Raw genomic sequence first — 26,412 nt, 5'->3', positions numbered from 1 at the left:
GAGTATACGTATGCTGCCGCGGGCTTGACTAACTGAATACGGGTAGTGTGTTCGCCAGTTTTTTTATTTATTTATTTATTTATTTATTTATTACAGATACCTGCACCGCCCAAGGGCATTATTGCAGGGGGGGGGGGGAAACACAATAAATTCTTCTCATTTGGCCGAAAGTACACATAATAACAGAAATACAATCACCCAACTAATAGATGAGGAAAAATATGTACTGAAGGAAGACAACCATGCTCCACAAATAAAATAACACTGATGAAATAAAAAAGACACGCGCAAGACAACTGCGCGCCACATCACACATCAGATAAAAATGCGCGGAATTGACCTTCCGTGCAGCACTCAGTGACGCCGGCTGGTAGCCTGTTCCACTCATTGATTGTCCGTGGAAAGAACGAGGCCAGCCCAGCCAGTTGGTCTCATAGCTCGGTGTAGTCGAGAATGCAGGCTCATGAGCACCCAAGCTGACATACAGGGAGTTTCTCGTAAATTGTCAGATGATTAAAAATAATCGGGAAACCGCAGTTGGGTGAAACCAACGACATGTTTCCAATCGTGTGGCACTCTGCATTTATAAATGTATGCATATCCGAAAAAAGGGTGAAAAAAATCGCCACTTAAAATATTGATTTGAAACAATAATAAATGCTCCATCATTTCTTTGAATTGTCAGCGCTGTAATACATCGGAATACGTCTAAAACGTGCTAACTAGCAGGCTGATTAACTAATACTAAATAGTTAACTTTATAACTATTACCGTTGGTTATTTGATTATTGACAGGAGTGTAGCCCACCGTAAGCAACAGCCATATCAGCTTTTAGAACGGCGAAAACGCCTTTGCCTTTGGCGCTGTGACTCAACAAATTTGGTTATTTTAATGAGTTACGGGCACTGGAGAAGTTGCTTCTCGAAAGCGCGCGTATTTTAGTGCGATGTCACGAAAATTAGTTGGGCCACAGCGCCGAGCCTAACTGTATTTTCGAAATTCGAAAAACTGATATGTATATTACTTACGGTGGGCTACACGGCTGTCTATAATTATAGACCGTAACAGTAATAGTTAGTAAGTTAACTATTCAATATTAGTTAACCAGCCTTCTAGTTAGCACGCCTTAGATTATTCCAGTCTACTACTCCGCTGACAATGTTATGCCAAAAAAAAAACGCCCTTATAACACAAAAAGCCTATTTAAAAAAAAACTGTGTAGAGTCTTAAGCGAAAAACCCTCTTTACCTCAAAAATGATCTTTAAGAAAGGATACAAACTGATAAATCTATTTATTAGTCACAATATGTGTTGAGAGCTCCTTTCACGGAACGTAGAGTGGAGGAAACAGAAAAACTTCAAGGTACTTAAAACATTGCAATTCGTTCTTTCAAACGGCAACGTAAATATGGGCAAAGGCGAGTTGTATGCCGTAATACCATCCTGTCTTAATTTTCTGCCCTTTCGCACTCCTGGAATGCTGCAGTAGAGGCCCAGTTGCCGACCATAAATGAGCTGCAAAAATGGGTTCCTTATCATATGACATGCTCCTCAATATTTGTTCCTTATTGTTCTTTCTTACTGTGCCCGGCAATCGTAGTATAACTTTGCGAACAAACTAATGCTAATTGGGGCTGGGAAAAAAAATGACTGAAATACAAAATGGGCCGTCCCATGCCGCGAGGTATAATGTGCTGAAACCAATTAAAAGAAAAAAAATGAAGGGGACACTTCAGCTCTGCCTCAAGGATATCAGGCGGTAGCGTTAACGAGTGCACGGCCATATATGCGGAATTGGTCATTCTCAATTTTACATGCATACGTCCTTGGTAGTTCTCAAACCACTCCATGCGCAAAGGTGCAGCAGTTAAGGGATGCGCACTGCCCTGCGATGGTAGGTGCTGCCAATTGCCAGTGTGGTTAGTTTTCTCACAATCCGGTAGGTAGGTAGCGATCACCTCACAAGGTTACGTGACCAAGCTTCGTTGCTTCTCCGGGGTTGGGAGGCACCCCACGCCACCATATTTCGAATGGGATCAAATCAGGCGATCGCGGCCACACAACGAGGCAACAACGTCCTATCCACTACCCTAGAAAATTGCGCTCAAGAAAATGGGCAGCAGTTGAAGAACCATACGCAGGTCCGCAATCGTACTGAAACTATCTATCCTTAAGCGCACCAAGCGGCAGGCCGGAGGTAAAGGCGTCCACAACTCAATGAAGTAACGCTTCCGTGTAGAGCCTGCCGGTCAGTGTTTCTATAAAGACGTTTGCGCCAATGATCCCGTCACTAAAAATTCCGCACGAAATGCTGGCGGACCACCTTGATTAAAGTTTCTGCAGACGGATCCAGTAGGTATTAACGCTCGAACTTTAACGGTCATTGTGCAGGCGGTTGTATTTTTGCAGATGTGCGCCTGGTCAACCTAAACATTCTTTTTGAGGAATTCAGGGTCGCGGTCTGTTTGGATTAAAAGCAAATTGCAGAAGTCCAGGCCTGGTTCAAGATCACTATCGGGCAATTCTTGATGCAAGCTGATGTGGAATAGGTAAAATCGAAGCTTTACAAGCACTCTCCGCACTGAAGGGGGCTGGGCTGTGGCGGGCGTCGCAATTTCGCTCACGCTCGATTCCGGCTTGGATGCCATGGACTTACGCTTGGACGCCGGTCTAGAACTATTCACTGGTGATTTACTAACTCCCTTCGCTTACTAAACGTGTTGAAAAATCGTATAAACGATGATTTGAAAGAACACAGAGATCCGGGTGTTGAGCAGCGTAGTGTTGCGCGGCTAGACGAGAGCTTTGCTGAGGAGATGAACAGGCTGTCACCAAGTCCGTTATTTTTTAGAACTGACAATCTTGTTTCAACCTGCAATGCCGTTTAGGCGTGCTCCTTCCAGGCGTGCACACTTACCAGCGTTCGACCCCTCGAAATAAATTTTGAGGCCTGGGCATTTCAAGAAAGGCGATGTACAGAACAGTGGCTATTGTCAGCACGACACGACATTTTACCATGGCCGCGGGAGACACCCAAAGTTTCTCGCTTGGCTAGCGCAGATTGCAGACCCCAAGATTGAAAGTTGGTGTCGAAAAAAGAAGAGAGAGGAGAAGGAAGTACAGTGTAATAGCGCCGGCGATAATGCTGCGCTGCGTCACCAGAGAAGGCGGAAACATCGACGTCACCGTCTCTCTTTTGCCGACCAGTTTCGATTTTGGTGCGAAGGTTGAATGATATCGCCTGTAGAACCTGCAACTACTTTTTTTCCTTCTCATTTCACCGTGCAGGTAGTGAATACACAGGCTTCATTTCAATTTCGCTATTGCAACACACACTTTAAAGTCGATTATTAAGTATTTTTGTTAGCCACCTCAGTGTACAAGGACTCGAATTTCAAGTGGCGAACATGCCCAGAAGCTAACTTCAAAATAGATATTGGGCGAATGTTAGGAGTCATTTTATGAAAAACTGGAGGAGACGCTTAAGCTCCGCTTAAGGGTATCACGCGGCAGCCTCAGTGGGTTAATGCCCACATAAGCATTATTGTCCATTCTGTACGTTGTATTGCTGCATGGTGCGACCCAGGTTTCTCTTACCGCACAACCTCTCGCGACCAGTCATTAGAGAGCTATAGCGTAGCGTGATCCGCTATTCGCTACCGGGATCCGGTTGCGCGAGGCACCACTGCGCGTGCGCAGGTCGCCAGAGGGCGCCACATTCCCGTCAGCTGCTGTCGGGCCTGCCGCGTCCAAACAAAATCAGCGCGCACCCAGTGGTGCCCGCGGAAGAGGATCACGGTAGCGGATTGTGCATCAAGCTATGCTACAGCTCTCTATTAATTTAACTGCCACCTGCCACGATGGGCATTTGGTTCACACATTGATGGGCAGGCTGAGGTGACGTCGCAAGGTCACGTGACCTAGGTCACGTGACCTGCACCTGGGTTGCTTCTCAGGGGATTTTGCATCCGCGCCGCCGTCCCCAACGACCGGTTTTCTGCTGAACCCTTTTCGCAATCGCGTTAAAATTAGTTGAAGCTATAAAAAATAAGTTGCCCTATATAAACTTACATACCACAGCATGACTAGTGAAGTGGCAGCTCCATGTCAACAAGAGGTTGCACAATGAAGCATGAATACTCGTTGCCTGCACGTTTTTATATTTGAAGCAGGTGGTAGCCCCGAATTCCACTGACAGTGGGTCCTTCCGGCGCAATACGGACGGAAAATATATATGAGAATTTCTTGTTGTAGCTGTAGTTGTAGGAATCCAGACAGCAAGAGTCAAGTCTAACTACGCTAAAAAGAGGAAGGAGAGGCGACGGCAACAAAAACAAACCAAAGATGAAGAAGAGAAGCAGCCAAGAAGAAGACAAAAGCTGAGCCAAGAACTGAAAGAAGAGGGCGAGGGGAAAGAAGAAATGAAGTAGACCAAGCCAAGAACGATATAACGAAGAAGGGGTAAAAGAGAAGAAAAAATAAGGAGAGTTGAAGGAATCGAAGACGTAGCCAAGACATTCGAAGATCGCGAAGTAGAGAATAAAGGAAAAGAGGTAGACAAGAAAGAAGTAAAATTATAATGAACAAACGTAGAAGACTGAATGCAGGCCAGCACGACAAAAAAAAAATGCGGAAAGAAAGAAAAAAGGAAGCGAAAGTAGGAGAAGAGGCAAAGAATAGAAGAAGGGTGTGCAGATAGAGGAAGTCACGGCTCTCGCTGGATGTTTTAATGAAGACACATTCTAGTTTTGCTAGTCTGTTGTTTTTAATTTATGTGCAGTCAACAAAATGGAGATCGAGGAAAAGAAAAAGTGCCACTTTTCAACAACTTTGCTGTATGCCTAGGAAAACATTTTTTTTGTCGTTTCGAATTTTTTTACCGTACCCAGGCAAATTAACAAAACTGGAGCAAAAAGGGAACACTCATTTCTTTAAGACATGGAGGCTTTGATTAATAAGCGAAGTCTCCAGTGTTGAGACTCATTTGCAATCACATCAACAAGTGTCAAAGTGCTACCATCTGTTGAGGAAATGCGCAACTACTCTACTAAGTACTGGCAGTAACCGAAAGGGCGCGCAGGCTTCTGTTCTAATTTTTCTCGGGACTCGTAATTGAGAGTTGTTTTAGGTTTGGTTTGGTTTTATTGGGGTTTAACTTCCCAAAGCGACTGAGGCTTTGAGGGACGCCGCAGTGAAGGGCTCCGGAAATTTCGACCACCTGGGGTTCTTTAACGTGCACTGACATCGCACAGTACACGGGCCTCTAGAATTTCGCCTCCGTCGAAATTCGACCGCCGCGGCCGGGATCGAACCCGCGTCTTTTGGGCCAGCAGCCGAGCACCGTAACCACTGAGCCACCGCGGCGGTACTCATATCCTAAATAAAGGTGGTAGCTACTTATTATCTGTCTGGCGGCTTGCCACTGTTTTCGCAAACTCTGTCGGCATCCTTTAGATGGCCGCCTATCATGAGCACTTCAGTTGCTAGTGTGTACTTCTACAGGGTAACAAGACGCTCAGGTCCCTACTCCTACCGCCACGCCGCGCCCTGCTCGATCTTCTTGGTCTGGTCCTTACTCCGCTGCACGTTTCCTGGGTTTCCCTGACGTCCAGAGTAATGTCGGAGACCTAGGCTTACTAATCATTCGCTTTTGCACGTGCATGCTCCAACACTTCTCTTCCTCCGACTTCCTAACTGCGCTTCAGGAAGTACGTGTACTGAAGAACAGGCACACAAAGTGCAGACAACGCGCTAGAAGATGAAGGCGGCAACAGGAGCTCTTAGTACTGCTGCGCTTACAAGCAGGGACGATTAAAGAACGTTATAATCCTTGGACAGCTTCATTTCTACAAACAGTAAAACAAAACAGCACTACGACCCCTAGTATTCCTTGAAAAAATTGTGATCGGAAATTTTGCAAGGCATTCAGTGGCAGTGATGCTGTTTGTTTGTGTCATGGAGGTTGTTACTGCCCTGCGCTTCCGCTAGGAACAGGTGTCGATGATAGCATTTTCTCTGGGTGACAAGTCGAGTTGGGCTGCCATCGCGAAGGCCGTCAGCGTATTTTCATTGTTTGTCCCACATATTCTATCATGTTAGGAATCCTGTTTTTTCTTGCCTCTGCACAGTGCATCCATCCAGAGACCGAAAGTGAAGGGCAGCTGCAAGAGAAGAAAAAAACATGCGCTGTGCACAAGAGCCAATACTCAAGACTCCTAAAATCAAGGATATAAAGCAGATCTGTACGGCAGAAAACGAGGCAAACGGTCGTATTTTACATTAAGATCAATCCATATAAATGTCAGTACATATTGACTTATTGACACCTATATGAACCTATTTTAATTTTGAACATGACCTTGTACTTCGTTTTCTGCATTAAATAATTGATTCTCGGTGTATATACTATTTACCTGGTTATTTAAAGCTTATACACAATGGGACCTTAAATCCTATGGCGTAGTACGATAATTTTATGCTCGAAAAAGAAAAGTGGCTGAGTTCCTAAGCAAGGAGGAGGGGGCGGGGGGAGGAGGGAAGCATCCGTTGATTTTGCAAATTTACTACCCTCTAAAAGGTTCCCAGTTTAATATTCTTTGCTTAGAATCCGCTTTACTGTTTTGTTTAAATGATACGTTTTTCCCAATGTGCCTAAATGCTACCCAGGTGCATGATTACGTTATATCTTTAGTGAAACGGAAGAAATGATAGAAACGTGGCGTGCAGTCTAAAACGGTAATGAAGCAGCGGGTGTATTTCCTTTACTTTGATAAGAGGTGCACAGCGTGTTCAGACAAGCTGCGTACCTCGAATTATGTGGCTCCAAACAGCCCAAACGTCCGCCATGTTCCTTGCTGCTTAGAAGCATATTAGGCTGGAGTGTTGGAATCAAAGGAATTGCGATGTCTTAATTTAATTCGCTAGGCTGCTAGAAGGTGAAGATTTATCCAGCAATTTCAACTTATTTACTACTTCCTCTTTTGCCGAGTTTAGCAACAGCATTCAATTACGGAATTTATGCTTACCCACGAGAGAAGAATAGCGAACATCACCATGCTTCCGTTTCTAAACCCGGCCGCTTCAACAACGTAACCGGCCACTGGTGGCGCAACGATTGCTCTAAAAAAAAAAATGAAGAGCCAAAACATAAGCCATGTTTCCAGTCAAATATATTAGAATGACTTTATTTATTTCAGCAGAGTAGTGGTTTGCAAGCTGCAATCCAAACTAACATATCAGTGCAGTTCTTCACATCTGGGGTGATTTATTTTCACGCTAGTAAACGGGACAGACAAGAAGATAAAGGTGAGCTCTGAACGATATACCTGGCACCAAGAGGTGGAAATGGAATGTTCCTTCCTATGAGCAATGGCAGGTCAGCTCGACTGCCTTCGCATACTCACAACAGTGTTTATAGTTGTGTCTCCAAACGCAATAGTTTCCTTGAAATATAATGTGGGATGTAATGCAAATGGTTGCATGTATTTATTTTCGTTCGTGCTTTCGCTTTTCTATGCAAAGCTGTGATTAGCGTCCGGTAACTTGATCATTTCATGAATCAAGCCCACATCCTGGGGGCGGGGGGGGGGGGGGGGGGGCTTACCCTTTCTCTTCCTTCTCTTTAATTCTCAGTTATCCGAGCAGCGCTCTTACCTGCTTGCATCGCCTAGCCCCCTCCCCCGCTCCCGGAATGTACTCACCCGAGCATTTGGAACCGAACTACGCAGCTCGAAACAAATGCGCTGGTTTTTATTGTCTCCGGGTATCCGCAGTCCCTGTGATAAGAAAATAGTGTGTTTTACATATTTTTTTAGCCTTGCTAACACTGTTCGAGTCACAAATAATGAAGTTCACTTACAGTGCGATGTTGTAGGCGTTGTAATAGGGGCATGTGAAAAGTAAAGCGCATGAGAAGCCGACGCAAACCTGAGACAGATAAATCATCCAAAGAGCTCTGGAAGAGGAGAAAACACATCGCGCATACCACGATTTATTTACTAAGACGTCTCTGACAAACTTCGAAGCATTCTTTTGTCATTGTGTAAAAAATGTGAACCCAATAAACCGCACTCGTGCTGCCCAGAACTCGTGGTTAGTTTCACACGGATCTTTGTAGGACTGGACACTCACGGATCGTATGGAAGGAATGGAGCCGGGCCAACGACGAAGAATGAAATGGCAGAGAGGCAAACAGCGGCGAATTCGACGAGTGCATCTTGCTAAAAAAAATCAAAGCCAAGTACCCTGGTCAGTAACCCCAGTTGATTTATTTTTTTTTGCTCTAATTGTATTTTATGCTTTTGTGTACAGCAAGAAAATCCCAAGTGCCGACTGATTTTTACACATACGCAACGTACGGAAATCAGAGGTGGTAAAATAACGACTCTCCTTCGCAAGACTTTCTATAAATTTGGATGCGAAATGGTTGTCTTCCAATTCGACATCGCTGGCTTTTGCCATTAGAACTACGGCGTGAACTAGGACTTTGAAATAAGGGAACTGACATCGACTACTGATTGCAGTTGGCACAAGCGTTGGTCAGTAATGGCTACAAATTGAGTATTAGAGTCTTAGAAGCGACAAAAAGATCCACTCCTCAATCGTGCAACGATCCACATACCTTGAGGTGGCAGACGATTGCAGCCACAATAGCTCCAGATGAGTAGGAAGCGAATGTGGCCATGAAAATTGCACCCACTCCCGTGCTGCTCAAGTTGAACTGACAGAAAAGATGAGAAAAGAAACTCCGAGCAACATTATTGCTACTAAATTTTCGAACTAAGAAACAGCGTCATGGTCGAGTATGATCGTACTCTCATTGTTTTATTTCTCTTTTTGCTTGACACACACATCAGTGTTAAGTTTTCTGCTCTTAGAAATATTTAGGTTCATCTCAGAGGCCAAACAAAAAGAAATGAAAATACAAGCGTTAGCAGCCTTCATTATCATCATCAGCCTGACTGCGCACACTGCAGGACAAAGGCCTCTCCCATGTCCTTCCAATTAAACCTGTCCTGTGCCAACTACGGCCACGCTATCCCCGCGAACCTCTTCATCGCATCCGCCCACATAACCTTCTGCCGTCCTCTGATACGCTTCGCTTCCCTTGGGATCCAGTTTACTACTCTCAAGGACCATCGGCTATTTTTCTTTGGCATTACATGCCATGCCCAAGCCCATTTCTTCCTCTTGATTTCGACTATGATGTTATTAACAGGTGTTTGATCCCTGACCCACTCTGCCCTTTACCGGTCTCTCAAAGTTACACCTATAATTTTCCTCCACGTTTCTGCTCCATACGTAACTACCGGTAACATACAGCTGTTATATACTTTTCTTTTGAGGGATATTAGTAAACTAGCCTTCATTATCTGAGAGCCCCCCATATGCGCTCCATCCCATTCTTATTCTTCTTGTTACTTCACTCTCGTGATCCGGATCTGCGGACACTACCTGCCCTTAGTAGACGTATTCTCTTACCACTTGCGGCATCTCGCTACCAATTGTAAACTGCTGTTTTCTTCGGAGACTATTTAACACTGGTTTGGTTTTCTGCATATTAATTCTTAGACCCACCGGTCTACTCTGCCTGTATAACTCATTGATCACGTCTGGCAGTTGATCTCCTGAGTGACTTAGCATGGCGATGTCATCAGCGAATCGAACTAGTTAAATAGTACGAAGAGAAACAAAACAACCTTTAGAGAAGGGAGGTGCCTTCGCACTGAATGCAGTGATATTTCAAATAGTATATGCTCACCTGTCGGACGTAGGGCTCTAAAGTAGGTTCGTAAAATCCGAACATGACGAAGGTGAGTGTCAGAGACCCCATGTTGACCATGAAACGCGGATTAATCAGTAGTCTGTAGTAGCTGAACGGTGCTTTGGCGTCCTTTGAAAGGACTGGTTCTGAAATTTCATGCGACATTGCAACCAGCCGGTCTTAGGCAAATATGACATATGTGTTAACATTACTGATTGCGTAGCGACCACAATTGGACAGCTTTTCTTGTTTAATAGAACAAAGAATAGTAAGTTTGCCTTCATTCTAAAGCCGGAATCAACAGGAGTGGTTACGGATATGCCCTCCTATTCCATCATGCTTCATGGTTAGAGCGCATCTAATATTCTGCCTTCATGTAAAGCTGTACAACGCTTGTTACTAGATTACGCGGAAGTGTCGGGAAAGTACTGCTTTGATACGCACTCATAGTAAAAGAAAAGAATTCATAGCGGTAAATGCGATCCACGCGGCCAAGTATTGGTTAGTAATAATGTGCTTACGGTGTATCCACAAAGGCAGTGACTGACACTACGGAGGCAAAATTTCCCCCTCTCCACTCATACCACTACAGCACTTTCTCTCTATATAATTTATTTAAGCGCTCTAGTTGGTCCATCTACTCCACATGACACGTCATCGCTTTAGCAAGTTCTGATTGGACGCTCATTTTCCTCCTCTCCACATCACTTCACACACCGGTAACCTCCTCTGCACATTTCATCGATACTTCACAACACGACGTCACTCCGCTTTTTTTTTTGTGGTGTGTCACCTAATGCTCACACATTAAAAAGAGCTACATATAACTTGTGACTTTAGGACTAAACCTCACCTGCCTTCCTCCCTTGTGGCGCCGTACCCTTCACTATGAAGTACGGCACCATAGACATGACCAGAGCGCCGAACACATAGTAAGGCAGAGGAAACGCCCATAGCTGGAACAGAAAATTAATCTGTCAATAATACCTCAAACACAAGAAAACGGGCTGGATGACAGACTGTGATGCAAGTGCATAAGAAGCAGCACCTTCTCAAGCTAAGTTGTGGAATAAGACAACCTGAGGCACTTTGTTGATGGGAGAAACCCTTGCCTTTGGCGATGAGTTAGACACTTATTGTAGGTCGATGTGATATCACGTCGCCTTTAGAGGAATTGCTGTTGAACTGTTTCATATACGCCAAATGAATTGGGTAAAAACTACTAAATTAACAGGAGAAACCTTAACAATTCAAGAATACACCATCTCACACAAACTGTATTCTACGAGGAAGCCAAAAAGCGGTAACGAAACGCGTTCTTTGAAAGACGCAGGCCATCGAAACTGGTCCTCAATACTTTTTCTGTACCCTGTCTCAAAATTCATTTTTTACTCTAGGGTGAGAGCTGGATCTAAAGCTAGCAAACAAGAGGCAGAACTCTCAAAGCTGTTCTCTCTTAGGAGGGATGGAGGATTCTCGATTATCTCGATGAAGGAATACTCGGATAGGGAAAGTCACTTACGCAGGACTAACACAATTCATGAATCGGGGAGCCTAAGCCTGTCACCAAACGTTTCATGCGCGAGAAGCTTGTTATTTCGGACCCAAAGTTTGTTTATACGAGGTATGCATTCTACATCCGTGCCAAGGAGTTCCGAGGAGTACAGAGGGAACGTTCAGCCTGGCTAACGTGGGTGTCTCCAAGCTGCATGCATGCTGCGCGTGTCATGACTATAGCTTGCGTTATGGATACACCGGCTGTGCCCACTGGTATTCATGTGCTGGTCCGACGTCGTCGCTGACAGCAGCGTTTCGAAATAGCAGGTATTGAGACGCATAGCGAGACTACATGTAGAGAAATATCGTCATTTAAAAGAATGCAGCTGTGAGCTTGCTGAACAAAAAATCAAATGGATTTTGTTTCTGCGAGTATAGCTGAAACATTTGACGCTGCATGAAGTGCCTTCCGGAAGTCGTATGAAACGCGTATAGCTGCTCTATACCGAGCTAAATGCAGTATTTCCTCCCGAATAGATGTCTATTCAACCCTGCCTTACACTCCAGTGCGCGCAAGTACATCGCTGTACAGAGCACGAAAGCGGCCTTCACCAAATTTCACAAACAAGAACGAACGTCGGCTGTGAAGTGGAAGCCATCGTGAGAACACATAGTAAAATAAAACCATTGGAGCTCTGCACAACGATCCCTGAAATACGCATTACTTCGCGTATGAATATATGCTACCTGCAGGAAAACTGGAAACCGTGAAGAAAGCCCTCCTTATTCTCCTCAGACCAGACAAAGAAAAATTTGCACAATGTGTCGGACAATGAAACCGCGGTCGCAGCAGCTTTTGCAGGAGGTTTAGGGTTGTGAAACGCTCTTTATCATCTATGGTGATGATAATGATGTAGGGTGGCCCGACCCTGTACAGCTACAAAAGCAGTTTCCTGGTTCAAAATAGTAAGTAGCAGGCATAATAAGAAAAGGAAATCTAGAACAATAGCAGAAGACGGGAAAAGAGCAATAAGAGAGAAGGGAAAAGCGAACAAAATGAACGCTGTGTTCTGTACGGATAACTGACAGTATGTTCAAAGTCATATAAGTTCTCTCCTCTTCTGCAGCTGTTAAAGAGGTGAAGAGAGTTTAAGCATGCTTTACCATGGAGCTCAGAAAGTAGGAAGTGGACTCACGTGCCTTTCAGCAGGCGCCAAAGCACTGTTACACACTTATTCGCGCTTGTAACAGTCCAATCAACACGCATAAGCGCATACTTGGGCAAGGAATTATCTAATTCTTCTCTATGACTCAAAAATCTCATAATTCAACAGCTCATCAACAGCTAATCGTCCTTCTAGCCGCAGCAACCACATCAAGACCGTATACCCACCCGCTGCAAGAACTACATCTCATTTCCGTTCTTTTTTTGTCATATCATCTCGGGACTGGAACGATCTGCCGCCGGAAGCCGTACACATCGTCAACTGCATCGACTTCAAGAAAAAGATTGAAGCCATCCTTATGTAATCAGTAATCTTTATGTATCCTGTAATCTTTATATACTCTGTAATCTTTATATAATCTGCATGTAATCCGCCCATCCCTCATGTAATGCCCCACAACCGGAGCCTTCGAGGTAATAAATAAATAAATAAATAAATAAATAAATAAATAAATAAATAAATAAATAAATAAATAAATAAATAAATAAATAAATAAGTAAATAAATAAATAAATAAATAAATAAATAAATAAGTTCCATACTGGACATTTTCTGGCACACCGTAAAAAAGTTGAATCAACAAACGGTATTTCAGTTGTGTTTTACTGCCCGCTGTATATCCTAAACAAAAAAAAATGCTGCAACATACAGCTTACTCTTCGCATCTCAGCATGCCATACCATGACGTTGAACGACATTTGAGTCGAATGGAATTCGGGACTCCGAATGGTAGTCGGACTAGACGGCGTTGCACAACGCTCCGCGACGGTTTCCCGAAGCAGCTGGAGACTTCAACATTCACTCTTCATTTCACTGTCACACTCCTGCCATCAAGTTCCGCTTTTGTCTGTTCGCTCATTTTGTGTGTCACAGATATCTGCTGTTTCGCGATTATAAACCGAGCTGGAAAAAGCGTCCTAGGTGACGCCTTACCGTCGGCTTTGAGGATAACTGCTTAACTGCATTTTACTCCGAAACTGAGGATGCAGAAGCTTAAACTGACGAGATTCAAGATTGCCGAAGCGGAAACAAAGGGAGCAGCAAATAAAAAAAGAACTGTTGCATGTAATGTGCGTTAAAATTTTTTGAAGTAAAAACACTTACGTACTCTTTTCCGATTAATTATGTACTTTCAGGAGTAAATGTTGATACTTGTTTTCATGTCATCATTTAGAAAATTACATTGTGACGATACCGCACACGAAGATACATGTGACCGCGTATCGAATGTGTTTGAAAGTATGGGATGCCTCCGAGGTTTCCCGTCGACACGAGTGGTATTTGAAGGAATGCCTTCGAAAAAAACTCATTTAGCACCACAATACTGGCAGTTGAGTGGAATGACATTTGTTTCAACGGCATTTAGAAGGTCAGTGTAGAATGGGTAACCTTTCTTTCCCTTGGATTTCTAGGAAAGAAGTTCCCTTAACCAAGTTGTACGCAAAATAATACTTACGTCAATGAGCGCACCACCTATTACAGAACCAAGCATGCTACCAATTCCAAACATGGAGTCCATTATACCCTTTGAAGAAAACCAGAAAGAATAATTAAGTAACATTGCATGTCTACTGAGCATTTTAATGATGTGTTCAACAAAAGATTAGAAACGAAAAGAAAAATAAGATACAAGAACTGATTAATATTGTTACGTCAAGTTTTCTTTCAATGTTCATGGAAATATCAGAATTTTGCGGGTTTCCATAGCTTTAAACAGCCGTTATACTTTTGGTATAAACCATTTATTTTGGCCAGGCTACTGTTGTCAAATTAACCCAAATTGCAAAGTATACTGCGGTTCTTCTGCACAACACATTTGGGCACGTAACCGATGGCAGGTCATTAGTGCTGTCGTAGTTAATTAATTGCCATGTATAGGCCATTTAAGCTTGTCCAAATGTTTCAATACGCTATTCCGCCAGCACAAATGTGACAATCAAATGTGCAGGCAGAAATTGTGGTTCTGAAGAACCTACAGCTCGTCCAGTATATTATCATCCGTAATATATCCCTGAATGTCATTTCTGAACTTCATTCTGCTGCTTTCCGTCGAAGCACACTTACAAACACGCTTCGCTGCTTTCCTAGGAAACTCTGGTTTTCATGCTCGCGCCATAAAATGCCAATAATTAAAAAAGATTGCCGCTATGCAGTCTGATCTTAGCGATCTGCAGGAAACGTCTGTTCACATTCCCTTCGTTCTGGTGCGGCGCCTTACAAGTCCGAAAGTAACGTGGTACACTCAGTGCATGTTAATTTACTTTGTCAACAAAGAAGCTACTCCATATTTTCTCCTGAAGCAATAGCCTCTTCGGACATTCATGGGATGCACAACCAAAATGACTTGTCCCTCGTGGACCCATATCAAATATGGAAGAGTGAAAAATTACTTTAGCGCAGAGGGTGAATTCGAACACTTCCAGTCTGTCTTGTTTATGTGCCACATACAAAGTCTGCCTTAGATTAAATGCAATAAGAAATGTAGACTCACAATTATTACTCCTGCATTGTGGAGGAAGTTCGACGTGCATGTTCCATACAGTGTGACGTAATACAAGCCTTCCGTGAGGCCTGCCAGAAGTGCTGCTGCTATGGACCCACTTAAAAGCGTCTCTGCAGTGGGGCACCAGTAGAGTAGGCTGTGAACGAAAGAGAACAAGAATTGCAGAGGCCCAAATTACAGAATGACATAAAGCAGAGGCGTATAACGTCCTGCTTTGTAGCGCACTTCATGGTGTATAGTTTATGGTTTATGGGGTCTAGCGTCCCAAAGCGACTCAGGCTATGGGGGCGCCGTAGTGTCGGGCTCCGAGTAATTTAGACCTCATGGAGTTCGTTATGTACACTGACATTGCACAGTACATCAGCTTCTAGAATTGTGGATCCACCGAAATGCGATCGCGCGGCCGGGGTCGAACCAGCGCGGGTAAGCAGCCGAGCACCATAATCACTGAACCATCGTGGTGGCCCTCATGATAAATAACATCTGTGGTATGCGGTCAACAGAAGCGAAGCAGATATGGTAGGCGTGTCACAATCTGCAGTACCTTCATTTTCAGGATTACGGGCGAGAAGATTACGGTGAAGGCGCTAGAAAAAACGAAATGAAAACTTCTTTATCCTCTCAGTACCAGAAACTCAGGACTAGCGCTTCAATTTTCTTGGCTGTCGCCGCGTGGCGTATGGCTTTGAACATAAAAAATAGCGTTTGACGTCATCCGTAGCGTAAGAAACAAAGAAAATTACCAAGTGGCTGCAGAACATAACGTGATATATGCCATTAGGCATAGTTACACTATAAGTGTGTTGTCCAAAATTCCTTGAAATGTCCCTCTAACGCTGGAAATTGAACTACGGCATGCATAGCAGGCGTGAAGGCTTATCACGAACATCATACGACGCTTGGAAAGAATGCCATGATCTCAGCAGAGGCCTTTTAAATGATGTGGTTCATACGTCCGAACAGCTTGGAATTCGACCGCATATTCATACATGATAGTCGACGTCATGTATATGGCTTAGGGACTTATCTTTCTCAATTAATATGCCCTGTCTTGCGACAAGTTAGCATAGTTTTGGAAGAATCAGCTCTCGTCAGTGTATCAGCGGCTCAGCCCTCCGCGCTGACGTCGATATAGAACTATATATGAATTAGACGCATAAGCTGTCGTACCTGATTTGTCGCTACGCGAGAAACCAGTCACAAACTGTTCTTATAATCCGCAGCATTGTGGACTCGTTCATCACATTAGTTTTTGGTAGCTGCTGTTTGTTCAGCGCCTTAGAGCATTACAGATTTTGGCAGCACAACAAATACCAAAGAGATAAACACATTTCGTACGAATGGCTTTATGGGCAGGTTTTAATACTCACGACAAGCTCATGCAGGCCAGGAAGAACCCGGTGAGCCCGATAAAGTACACAGTCTTTGCTGATGTCCATGCTATCTTCATTGTGTCAAAGAAAAAGGGGAACGGTTAAACGCGTTTTGCATTCTTACCACCGTAGGCAGATTCTCCTAACTGCACTCCTTTCCGCTTTTTAAGTGCAAGGAAGCTTGTGGAGTTTGCTCCTCATGGTTAATAGCACGAATGGAACGGGCTTCGAAAGAAAAAAGCTCCTTGGCTGTTCAGGTTATGCCAGCTTGTAAGAAATACATTTGCTTTCAATGTTAACCCGGCAGTATAGTCGAACCAGACAAATGAAATCTGCCGAGTACGCGGAAAAGTTTAGCACCTGGGAGTTCGACCACTGATTTTATTACTTTACTGAACTAAGCATCATGAAAATTTGAGAGACGAAATCGCAAATAAAGTCTTCTACGTGTGATTATTTTTGGATATTTCAAGTGGCTTTTAACGTTTTGTGACCCCTCTTTCCCTCTTTGTCAAAAAAGGGACAACAGCTATGTGGTGGTCTATTGCAAACGATAATCATGTACGAAAAGCAATATAATACCGGCCCCGGTAACTGTTTACATATGATCAAGCACGCCTACTATGAAGTAAGGTTAGTTTTTTTTTTTTTTTTCAGCAGAAGAATGCTTGCCTGCGAAGTAGGAACATGTAAGCGGCCGTAACTACTACAGGAAGAAGGAAAACTAAGCACCATGTATTCAGAGCAAACTTAGGACAGAGAGCGATAATTATGTTTATGTACTGACGGTTCCTAATATGTTGGACTTTTCATTCGGTAGTTGCGAATATCGCTCCTCTTAGCAGTGGATATGGTTCTTACAATTCAGTCATAGTCCGCCAACGCTGTTACAAAAAAAAAAGAATTGAGAAAGCGGCTAATTTAAAAAATGTTTTCCTTAGCTATTTCGGATTCGAATTGTTAAGAAGCTGAAGCAATAGAAATTAATGACAGTTTTTAGACTCGATTTTCGCTTTTTTTTTCCGGCACAACTTAATATAACGCCAGCCTAGCGTGATGCTAGAGGTGGTTGTTCCTTCTGTGGGGCGTTACATCTAAGGCAGCGTATCTGTTTTTGGCAGCCAGTTGGGAGCGCCCTCGAAGTTATTCCGATTGCACTTGGCTCGTGTCGTTTGCGTGATGTCAGTGGCACTTGCGGTCTGCTATGGGCGACGTTTGTAAGTTGGTACCTTCACTAAAGCTTCATAAGCCAATAACGGCAATCAACCTACCCAGAAAAACACGCAAGCGGTTTACTGGCTGGCACGAGTCAACTTCCACGGCTACCACACTATGCTTTGCTTGCACAACACGGAAGGTGTATGTTAGGCGTTGCGTTAACTTCTAGATTAGGGGATAAAAGCAAAGAACGGGAACGCGTACCAGTCTTTCTGAAATTATTGATCCGGCCACCATGGCAATCTTGAACGCAGAAAACGTGAAGCCGTATTTCCAAGCAGGTATTCCTTTCGCTGTTGCCTAAAAATACCACGACAGCGTTATGCACATGCTGGTGACACTGACGCATCATGAATTGAAAGCAATATCCCAGGAGAAGTTAGTATTGAAAGTTCATTCTTCCGTCCACGTTTACTGATTTCCTGGCAGTAACAACATATATATGCAGCCTAAGCCATATTTGCAAGTATATGGCCAAAAGTACTGGAATATAATTCCTTTAAATGATAGATTTTGTTGCAAAAGCAACAAACACTACGCGAGTCACCTAGCCATTTCACGGAGCTGACGAAAGGCCATACTGCATATGCGCGAGGAGCAGTGGCGTCACACGGCGCACAGCTATCGCGCCACCGCGACTCAGAGGTTCCGGCGCCGCGCTCGCCAGTTGCGCATGTTCAGTAGCGGTACATAGCTAGCGTGCCGAGGCTGCCGCCGCTGCCGCGCTCTCTCCATCGCCTCTCTCTCTCTCTCTCTCTCTCTCCTCGTTGCTTTCGCAGTCCTCCAGGTTTAACCAGAGCTAAACCACTGCCAATTTTTTTGAACGGCTTTTCAGGATGCAATTGCGCTTGTGGTCGGGGTATCGAAAGTAATCGAGGCTGATGTGCTGCCGCAGAATGTGGTGCTGAAACGCAACACCTGAACACAATAGGCCTGAAGAATTTTACTAGGTCACATGTCAGTGCATTTTGATGACAGGACTGTGTTTCAGTGACCTCTAACGCCTCTCGTGCGTGAGCATTTATGCGTTGGCATGAATGTGAATTGCACAGTGCAGTGCGCGTACCTTTCCCCGTGGCTGGGATATGCACCACGCGCTCTGCCCACCTGCCTTCGCAGCATTCTCAGCGTTTATCCCGGTGAGCATGTGTTGGCACGGCTTCTTTCTTGTTTATTGTAATAGCGTGCTGGTTTTGGCATCAAGAAATGGACGTTATAGGTTTCAGGCTGCAGCAGTGGTGCAGCGTTTTTCTTAGCTTCATTACTATGCGCTACATATAGTGATGCCAAAAGGTTTCTCAAAAATGGAAAAACAGTAGCACCGAAAAACATACACACAGCTCAAGAACGACCTAGGACAAGCGCTCACTTCATCTGACTTCAATTTCTGAAAAGCGAGCAAATGTACAAAAACGTAGGCACGCGCAGAAAGTGACCTCATGTGCAGTCAACAGAACCGATCAAGATATAAAATTTCAGTTTTAAAAAGGTTCACAGAAGTATTGCTGACACAACTTTTTCCTTTTTTTCTTATGTGGTACGCCTCCAAAACCTCCCGTGCCTTACTATCACCGCTCCTGCCTTTCTGTGAACCTTTTTAAAACTGAAATTTCATATCCTGAACGGTTCTGTTGATTGCACATGAGGTTACTTTCTGCGCATGCCTACGTTTTTGTATATTTGTTCGCCTTTCAGAGATCAAAGTAAGATGAAGTGAGCGCTTGTCCTACGTCGTTCTTGAGCTGTGTGTGTGAGTTTCGGCGCTACTGTTTTTCCATTTTCGAGTACAAAGAACCATCTAGCCCAAATAGAAGTTATTCTAAACTATACCAAAAGGTTTCGCGCGAGAGTGGGGGAAAGCGTGGTATGAACGCTCCGGAAGATTTTCATCGCTGAAAATGATCTCCCGGGACTTCAGTTCACTTTATCCTTCTTAAAGACTCGATTGAGGTGGTATAACACTAGGGTAAGTTACATATTGATCAATAAGAACATTTGAAGTCATTCCGTAGGTACATATGTGACTCCGCTAGTAACAAATGCAGAAGTGCACGTGATGGCAGTGATGTTGTGGGAAAGGGCATTGCAGTCCACTGTCATTTTAGGCTAAAAAGAACGTAAAAAATTTTGTAGCACAAGCAAGAAAGATATTTGATATTTGATATTTATTTATTTACCACCACAATATACATGGTGACAGGGTGCCCATAGTAAAGAGGCCAGGCAATCAGAAGTGAATGCCCAATGCGGTGAGATACATGGTTCGAATGAGCCATGTGTGGAGTCTGATTGAGAGAGAGTGAGAGAAAACATTTATTTCCCGATCCTGGTTTATGTCGCTGTCCAAACTCGAAGAGAGATGGTAAGGTATGATTGCAAGAGGTTCGGAAAAAGAAATTACAGCAAATAATGGCTGGCGATGCGACTGCAGCTTTCAAGACCGGAATATGTCTTCGTTTAAGAAACACTGAGTGTATACGAATAATCAGAATTACCAGAAGGATTGGCGCGGTTTTGTACTGATTTGAGTGCATTTGTTTGGTTATATTTGGCGTAGGTTAATGATTGGACTGGCGTGCTGAAGTTTAGGTCTAATAAGTGCTTTGTAGGCCAGAAGCTTCACGTTTTGGGGCGCATGACGAAGCTGACGGTTCATGTATCCTAAAGGTTTGTTTGCAGATGATATCATGTTGGTGATGTGTGCACGCCAGGAAAAATCGCTGTTGAGGGTGATGCTAAGGTATTTGTAAGACTGGCTGTTTTCTGCAGATGATTAATCAATTGCGTATGAAAATTAAGGGGGCTGTGTTGAAATAGAAACGGGACTAATTTGCATTTGTTGGGGTTTAGCGACAATTATCATAGGCCATATCATTTTTTGACGTGATTAGGGTCGTTTTGGTGGGACATGTGATCAGGCATTTTAGTAACCGCACGATAAATTGCAGTCATCAACGAAAACACGAATACGACACACTGCTTGTAAAGTTAGATCGCTAATATACACAATAAGAGGAGCGGGCCGTGCCCAGATCCTTGCATAGCACTGGATTTTGGTGGGAGAGCGCTTGAGCTGTGGTTGTTAAAGGAACCAAAAATGACATCAAACTAAGCAAGATGGCTAGATTATTCGTCGGAAACACAACCAATTTTTTTTCAGCCGGCAAACATGGCGGCGTTGTTGAAAAAATCGCAAATGCTAGTAGCGAAACCTTCAATTCAAACAATCCGCGGAAAATGAGCACAGTTATGCCATTTGCTTATGCTCATTTGCGGTGGAGCTATCCGACCAATCAGAGGCGCCGCTTCTAAGGGCTTGAAGCGCGGCCGGAAACCGCCCGACGGCCTATAGTAGGATACAACTTATAAAAACAGCAGTTGCTAACACTGGGCCGCGGTCCGCGGCGTCTTGTATTACTCCGCTGGCCAATCGCAACTGTAAACGAAACCAATTTTTTAATGTATGACTATATCAAACAACCGACGTATCAGAATTCTAGAGTTCATATTTTTTTTCTTGTGCTAAGCTTCTTGTTTACGTAACAAGAAATGTTTTGAGCAACGGACTACTTCTTTGTCGTGGAGGAATCCTGTGCGCGGAGGCTGAATGTGGGCGGAGCTTCACTGCAGACTTAAGTTGTATCCGACTATAGTAAGCCGTCAGGACGCAACCTCGGCAGGTCAGCAGCGCATGCAAAAACTGCGGCCGGAAACCGAAGTAGCCCGCCGGTCTAGTAAGCCGTCAGGACGTACGTGCAAGTGCAGGTCGGCAGCGCGTACAAAAATTGTGCAGGCAGCGCTACAAACCAAAAATAAGTAACGAGACAGTCTGAAAATTCAGGACGGTCACAGAATGCACAAAGTAGCGGATTCGACGCCTGAGGTGAGAATGAAACCGCTTCACCCACTGCCTAGCAAGGCAACAGAGCGGAAAGCCGTTGAGATCTTGCAGTCCGAACATGCTGCGTACAGCGGCCTCACGAAACCCGAGTGTATGGGAGGCGAAAGATTCAGCGCTTGCTTTTGCGTCCAGCCTTTCTCTCCGTCCTTTCTTTGGCGCTGTTTTAATTGACTCTTCGCATTTTTATCGACACTCGCCGCACTTATTTGCTGCTATTTCGATGTTGATTGCCCAGTGACGGTTGCAGTTGGCAGCTAAAAGCCGGAGTTCTCCAGATCCTCGCATGGCGACGCAAATTTCACTTTGCTTTTAGCAAATGTTTTGCATCTAAAAGCATTGCTTGCGGTGCTTACCTGTCAGTCTAACCTTACTTTCTTCTCATTTGTTGTCCCTTTAACATGAACGTTGTGAAAACGGTTAAGGGGGTATTCTTTAATCTTTCCATAATATCAGGTTTCAATTTAATATCTAATATTTAAATGCAACTTAATAATTAGAGTGCAAATTTGTTGAAGGTTAGCGCTCGTGTTGTTTGTTTCTTCTTCGTGTGTCCTCGTCCCCTGCTGCGCTACAGTCTCGCTATGATGTGCAAACTACATTGGTAAGTTTTAATAATAAGCTCTAGGGTGGCACTTTCTGAATTAAATTCGCTGAATATTAAAACTATTTCAACTACGAGTTAGTTGAGATCGAGATTGGCATGCTGGTCGTAGGTAAAGATTGCGAGTTTATTGGTTTATGGGGGTTTTAACGTCCCAAAGCGACTCAAGCTATGTGGGATGCCGTAGTGAAGAGTTCCGGAAATATCGACCACCTAGGGTACTTTAGCGTGCACTGACATCGCACAGTATAGATTGCAAGTTGGGTTTATCAAAAGAGACTCTTACGAAACTCGTTCTTAGTGACGCGAAAGCTGCTAGGGTGTATAAAGTTTATTATATGAAAGTAAATAACGTTTTTCATGATTTTGCATGGTACGCGGCTTAAAAGGACACGTAACTGCAATCCAGCGCAGATTCTTTTTTACCTGTTTGTGGACAAGATAACCCTCCCCACTTTCCGGTCCAGTAGAGTTGCTGTTGAAAGCGACTGTGAAAACAATATTAACAGATGATATTGCGAAAATGTGTTAGGTGTTTTTAAACCTTCTTGAGTTGAAGCCATCCGTCCAGTAGGCGATGAAACTTTAATTTTGTCAGCAATGGGCGAGATAGCATGCTGAGTGATTTGAATGGGAGACACTTTTGGTAATGGTATAGTAGGCACAGGGGACAATTATGAGTCAGTATGTTGTGTTAAAATTGGTACGAACGCGCTGTTAAATATCTGTCAGTACATTCAGCATCACTTGCTTCCTCACCCGCGGCATTAGCATAAGAAACGGAACATGTAACATGCGGGTTTATTACCTCTCAAAACATCCTCGTGTTATCGGTTAGGAATTTTGGGAGACCTCTTCCAAAAAAAAGGCATGTTTGGCATTGCGGATTGCAGCATAATACGTGCCCTCAGTGCATAGTGCAAATCCGAAGCATCTGTACTTGTTTTACGTTTCGCTGCACAATAAAGCCGTTTTTTTTTCTATTTTCTGATCTCTTAAAATCATTTGAGGACCACGGATTTTGACGGTTGACGTGAACCTTATGCAGGAAATAAATGTATTTATTAGTTAATTAATCGATTTTTCATTCATTGTCTTTAAACCGATCTGTTTCTTACATAAAACTGACTAAATCATGTGCCTGCCGAAGAAGGTTTTTTTCGTTTAAAGCTTAGACCCCTCTTCTAGATATGCATGCGAAACCAACGAAGTATTCGTGAAGAAATTTTCAAAATACTGCTCCCCTAGTGGCCCCAGATCTACACCCGGCCACGTCACCCCACGCAAACTGCTCAGCACCATGTAGGTTTGCAAACATATCGCCGAGCGGGCAAGGCTGAGCTAACTGAATCCCCGCCGGCTTGTTGACACAAGCCAACTTTAGGTCCGGTGATCCCGAGCCGCTACGACTAAGCTGACGCCGACAGACCGGCAAAAATCATTTCATTGTAAAATTCCAAAAGATACTCACCAACGGCGGGAAGAAAGGCTGCAGTAGAGAGTGACCCGCCGACTGCCATATGTGAGTGAGCGTCAGTGGCAGTACCCATAAATTACTTCTCAACCAGTGCCACGACTCCTTCATCGAAAGCACCGACTCTCTGCGGAGCTCGCTACGTGAGTCAAGGGCGCTTTCGTGCTTCACTGAAGAGCGACTCTTCTCTACTTTACGGGGCTGGCCATTTTTTGCAATCTCCTCCTGGTCGAACGCCATAGTGTGTAACTAGCGCGAAAATCTAACTGCGCGCAACAGTAGGCTACGCAGGTTTGCGGCAATGTCTGTCGTTCGTCCAATTCCTCCGCTGTTGTTCCCAGCTGTTAAAACCATCTGGAAAAGAGGGTTGTCACAAAATAGAAGCGCTCCGCGAGTCGAGTTTTGGTTTCGTTTGTTTTATTTCTAGTCTACAGGCACATGACTTTTATTTGCGGCCGTGACACGTGCTTCAGTAAGCTCTAGCCGCGCATGAAGTCGTAGATGAAAACAAAGCTCGGCCGCAAGTGCTCCCATGCGCAAGAGTCGACCTTGAGTATGGCTTCTGAGCGACCCATGGAAGTCGTCACTAGATGCGTGAATTTAAAAAGAAAAGTGGCGATAGGCAATCTACTCCTGCAGCAATCAGTACCGAAGGGTTACTGAGTTTTAAAGCGCAATTCTTGCAGCAATCCCCTCGGAACTACAACAGTATTCATAAGTACTGCACGGTACTATGTACTACTGTGCTGCATAGGTACTATGTACTACAGTTCTCGAACGAGGCACTGGGGAGTGCACTTGTATTATTTACGAGTGGTCAAAGACCCAAAACAAGAGGCTATCGTGCATGCACATTCACATGGATCGTGTGTAACTCTTTATATCTTTGAAAGCTGTATCGTGCTTACCGGACAGCGGCAGTTGTCATAAATGTACAACACAGCGCGCCGCTCGAGCGCTCCAGACAAGTGTGTGGGCGACTTTACGAGCGTACGTCATTGGCGATAAACAGGAGACTGGGACCTCGTCCCTGAGCCTATACGTGAATGGCCTACGTCCATGACAACGGTGGGGTAGCGAGGCGTGGTGCTTGTTGAGGGCTGATCATTTACTGTCCGTGAAGAATGGGCCGTGAGGGTCTTGAAATATCGTGCTTTTCTTTTCGGCCTTTGGTTCCGAAGGAGACTCAAGAGTCTCCTTGGTGGTTAGCCCGACGAAACGCAGTTCCGTCGAAGATGCTCACAATCGAGCATACGCCGTAATGCTGTCGGTCACTACGCCTTCGGCGATTTTGACTGCGAACAGTTGAAAAAATTTGATCGAACTTCTGCGCGCTGAAAAAAGGATGGCTGTGTGCTCGTTCGTTTGTTTATTGGAGGGAGTTCTTGAGTAATGACCAGGCGGGTTTTCATATAGTGAGGGAGAATGCGCACGAATTTCTTTACCTGAGTTTAAAGGAGCGTTTTCCAGGCCTTTTCTGGGATTTGCACTTGTTTTCTTCGATGGGTGTCGTAGATCGTCAGGCAGATTTCAAGGGACTTTGATTATGATGCTGGTGGCCCTGGTAAAATTTATGAAAGCTTAAGACCATGTTTTCAAAATTTGCAGTCATCCGTTTTTCTTTGCTTAGTTCTACAGCTTACGTCACCTTTTATTCAATATTAAACGCAAGCACAACACGAAGAAACTTTATGGGGTGTACATACTGGACTTTATAAAGACACGACTCTAATGAAGGTATAAAAATGAAATGTAAGGATGTAATGATGGTATAAAATGTTAAAAAGAAAACATTTTTGATTTCTGGCATTTACAACCGACGGCGTCACCCATCCACCGCATGTCGAATATTTTGTTCGTATTCGTAACTGATTGTAATGGGCATGCAAGCGTTGCGGCTTTCCCTAGTAAGAGCACTTGCTGCTGGGCTAGTTGGCTTTGGTACATATTTGAATAGGTGGCGCATCGTCCGGTTACCTTCCTATGTTTCTCGTCTGTTTTTGGCGCCTAATACCTATTCAAATATGTTTCCCTAGTAACTTGGATGCTTGGGATAGCAGTACTGCGGACACGCGCGCAACCATGGAGGAAAAAAAAAACTGTGAAGGAAGTGTCCGGCGACAACTTTGAAGCCTAGTTGTAAAAAGTAAAAAAGAGAGTTGGTCCCCCCGTGATCACACTACGTTATAGGCTTACAGCATGCGGTGATATCTATCACCACTGCGCGCGCGCATGCGCCGACCAGTGCGACAGACTGACTGTAGATCAACCTTCTTACTGTAGACGCCTGCTCCATGGGCCGCGCAGACGCGCGCACGAACTACCAAAATCAAAACATTATCATCACCATCAGCCGGACTAAGCCCACTGTAGGGCAAATGCCTCTCCCATGTCTCTCCAATTAACCCTGTCCATTGCCAGTTGAGTCCAGCGTATCCCCGCAAACTTCTTAATCTCATCCGCGTACCTAACTTTCTTCCGCCCCCTGCTACGTTTGCCTTCTCTTGGAATCCACTCCGTTACCCTTAAAGACCACCGGTTATCTTGCTTTCACATTACATGCCCTGCCCAAGCCCATTTCTTCCTCTTGATTTCGACTAGGATATCATTAACCCGCGTTCGTTTCCTCACCCACTCAGCCCGCTTCCGATGTCTTAACCTTACACATATCATTTTTCTTTCCATAGCTCGCTGCGATGTCCTTAACTTAAGCTGAATCCTCTTTGTTAGCCTCCACGTTTCTGCCCCATAGGTGACTACCGGTAAGATGCAGCTGTTGTAGACTTTTCTCTTGAGGGATATTGGCAAATTGACATTCATGATCTGAGAGAAACTGCCAAATGCTCCCCACCCCAT

General features: G+C 44.3%; 1 protein-coding gene across 1 annotated transcript; it reads right to left on the bottom strand.

Moving 5' to 3' along the window:
- Window positions 1-5,503: 5,503 nt before the first annotated feature.
- Window positions 5,504-23,796, bottom strand: LOC149358985 (MFS-type transporter SLC18B1-like). Its single transcript, XM_089567599.1, has 13 exons — window positions 23,554-23,796; window positions 17,785-17,880; window positions 16,360-16,433; window positions 14,978-15,125; window positions 13,943-14,011; window positions 10,618-10,720; window positions 9,762-9,910; window positions 8,622-8,720; window positions 8,132-8,220; window positions 7,860-7,955; window positions 7,702-7,776; window positions 7,027-7,120; window positions 5,504-6,162 (listed from the first exon to the last, which is right to left on the bottom strand). The coding sequence occupies exons 1-13, from the start codon at window positions 23,794-23,796 to the stop codon at window positions 6,097-6,099; spliced, it is 1,401 nt and encodes a 466-aa protein (XP_089423725.1). The 3' UTR covers window positions 5,504-6,096.
- Between the last annotated feature and the right edge of the window lie 2,616 nt (window positions 23,797-26,412).

This window comes from Amblyomma mixtum, chromosome 2, assembly GCF_055824585.1.
Source record: "Amblyomma mixtum isolate Tamu chromosome 2, ASM5582458v1, whole genome shotgun sequence".
Classification (NCBI taxonomy): domain Eukaryota; kingdom Metazoa; phylum Arthropoda; class Arachnida; order Ixodida; family Ixodidae; genus Amblyomma; species Amblyomma mixtum.
This window is presented reverse-complemented; position numbering and strand designations above follow the sequence as displayed.